The sequence below is a fragment of the Pollicipes pollicipes genome, unplaced genomic scaffold (assembly GCF_011947565.3).
Source record: "Pollicipes pollicipes isolate AB1234 unplaced genomic scaffold, Ppol_2.1 Scaffold_4740;HRSCAF=5597_pilon_pilon_pilon, whole genome shotgun sequence".
Classification (NCBI taxonomy): domain Eukaryota; kingdom Metazoa; phylum Arthropoda; class Thecostraca; order Pollicipedomorpha; family Pollicipedidae; genus Pollicipes; species Pollicipes pollicipes.
The window spans coordinates 1,723,582-1,725,714 of record NW_023596545.1 but is presented as its reverse complement, the minus strand read 5'-3'; the positions used below and the strand labels follow the sequence as shown (position 1 = coordinate 1,725,714).

Here is a 2,133-nt window from a genome sequence, read left to right as displayed (position 1 = left end):
GTTCGCGGTGGCTAACCAGGCACCCTGGTAACAAGCCGAGGTACGGCTCCTTAATGGTGTCAGGAGGCAGACACTGCACCCGACAGCTCCCCCTCAACACCCATCACATGGCCTGCTTGCCTCCAAGCCAGTGTCGCAAAAACACATCGCCTGACCAGTCGATCTCCTCGTGTGGAGACTTCACGAGGCATCCTCAGGATCACAAATTCGGGCCAAAGTCACGTGTTGGTAAGCTGCCCCGACCGGTCCGCAGGGCAACTCCCTCAGTGACCAGGATCGCTACCTGCGGATCCAACGGGGTCCGCAGAGACCCAGACAAGACTGAAAAGCTGGGACCGAGGGGTACCTAATCCCTACTCTGAACGAATCAGAGCCCTTGCGGGAGACACATCTCGTCCGGCCCCTTCCCTTTGGCCGGAAGGAGCGCCTTACAAGCCTCCCCAACCGCCCGCGGGATCATTGGGGCACACAATCCCCCCACCACGGAAAGGTGGTGCCTCACGGGGAGCTCTACTTATAGTGGGCTGGTTGAGAAGTACTCGATTCTTGAAAGGTAGGTACAAAATTTTCTGAGAGCACGAAAATGTCTGGCATTTGTGTGCAACTGTTTGACTTTTTCACAATACAATGTTTCATTTTGATCATTTATTGGCACAGGTTTGACAAGGGACACAAAAGAGCACACAGCAGTTAAGGTGTAGTTATACAAATACAAACCAAACAAAAATCACACTATGTACAAAAAAAGCCACCTGAACTCTTTCTGGAGAACTTTCCCCACATGGTGGGACCTACTCCACACAGTTAACAGGCACCAATATGCAAGGCATTTCCTCTCCGCGAAACCAACAATGACTGCAAGGCGAAGCTGCTAGATGCTGGTGTTCCATCAGTGTATGATCACAACAATGACAGAATTGCTAACTGCAGCATAACTTCAAAATTATGTGCTGTGATGAACGTGTTACACCACGGCTTGCAGAGATTTCACCGGCTCGCGCCAGCACTGCCTTCGCCAGCCTCTTCAGCCTCAGCAGCATCTCCAGCCTCTCCAGCCTCAGCACCCTCTCCAGCCTCGGCAGCCTCTCCAGCTTCACCGGCCTCTCCAGCCTCAGCAGCCTCTTCAGCCTCGGCAGCCTCTCCAGCCTCGGCAGCCTCTCCAGCCTCTCCAGCCTCTCCAGCCTCTCCAGCCTCAGCGGCCTCACCAGCCTCAGCGGCCTCCCCAGCCTCAGCGGCCTCTCCAGCCTCAGCGGCCTCACCAGCCTCAGCGGCCTCCCCAGCCTCAGCGGCCTCCCCAGCCTCAGCGGCCTCTCCAGCCTCAGCGGCCTCTCCAGCTTCAGCAGCCTCACCGGCCTCTCCAGCCTCACCAGTCTGGGCAGCCTCAGCAGCCTCGCCGGCCTCAGCAGCCTCTTCAGTCTGGGCAGCTTCACCGGCCTCTCCAGCCTCAGCAGCAACTTCAGGCTCAGCGGTCTCGGCAGCTTCACCAGCTTCAGCGGCCTCTTCAGCCTGAGCAGGAGCACCACCATCAACGGCCTTCCCAGCCTCGCCCACCGCAGCAGCTTCAGCGGTCTGCCCAGCTTGAACTGCCTCAGCAGTCTGCGCAGCATCAACTTCTGCCATTCCAGCTTCTGGGCCAGACTCAAGGAGAGCACCTTCAATCTTCTGCGCCGATGTGACCTCAGGAACAGTCTCAACCGCCACTCCAGTTACGGTCTCAGCAACGGCAGGGGCGACAGCCTCAGCAGAGGCCTTAGCGTCGGTGTTGGCAGCATGCTCCGGAGCCGCTTCCGGAAGGCACCGCAGACCATGGTGGTGGCCGGGGTTGGGCATAGCCAGCGCCGCTGTCAGCGCCACCGAGACAAGGACCTGCAAGTGACCAGGGACTCAGCGGCCAGCAGGTAGGCCAGCGTTCCCGACAATCGTCTGACGCAGTGCCGACCGTATTCGTGGACAGGCAGGTTTCACTAAATAGTACAACAGCGCGCACAAACGCTTACGTTAGAAATGATAGACTAGCTTGGATTTTGCTCCGTTGCGGGTGGCCATCAAACAATTTCACGCGGTGTTCTGTCTGAGCCAGCGCTTACTGGCGTCAGTAGCCGACTGGCCACATGAGAGTAACAATGGCGGCCA

General features: G+C 57.9%; 1 protein-coding gene across 1 annotated transcript; it reads left to right on the top strand.

The window, feature by feature from the left end:
• Positions 1-851: 851 nt before the first annotated feature.
• On the top strand, positions 852-1,902 carry LOC119098862 (uncharacterized). The gene is made up of 2 exons (XM_037221907.1): positions 852-862; positions 1,245-1,902. Exons 1-2 carry the CDS (start codon positions 852-854, stop codon positions 1,900-1,902), a joined length of 669 nt encoding a protein of 222 aa, XP_037077802.1.
• Positions 1,903-2,133: the final 231 nt, after the last annotated feature.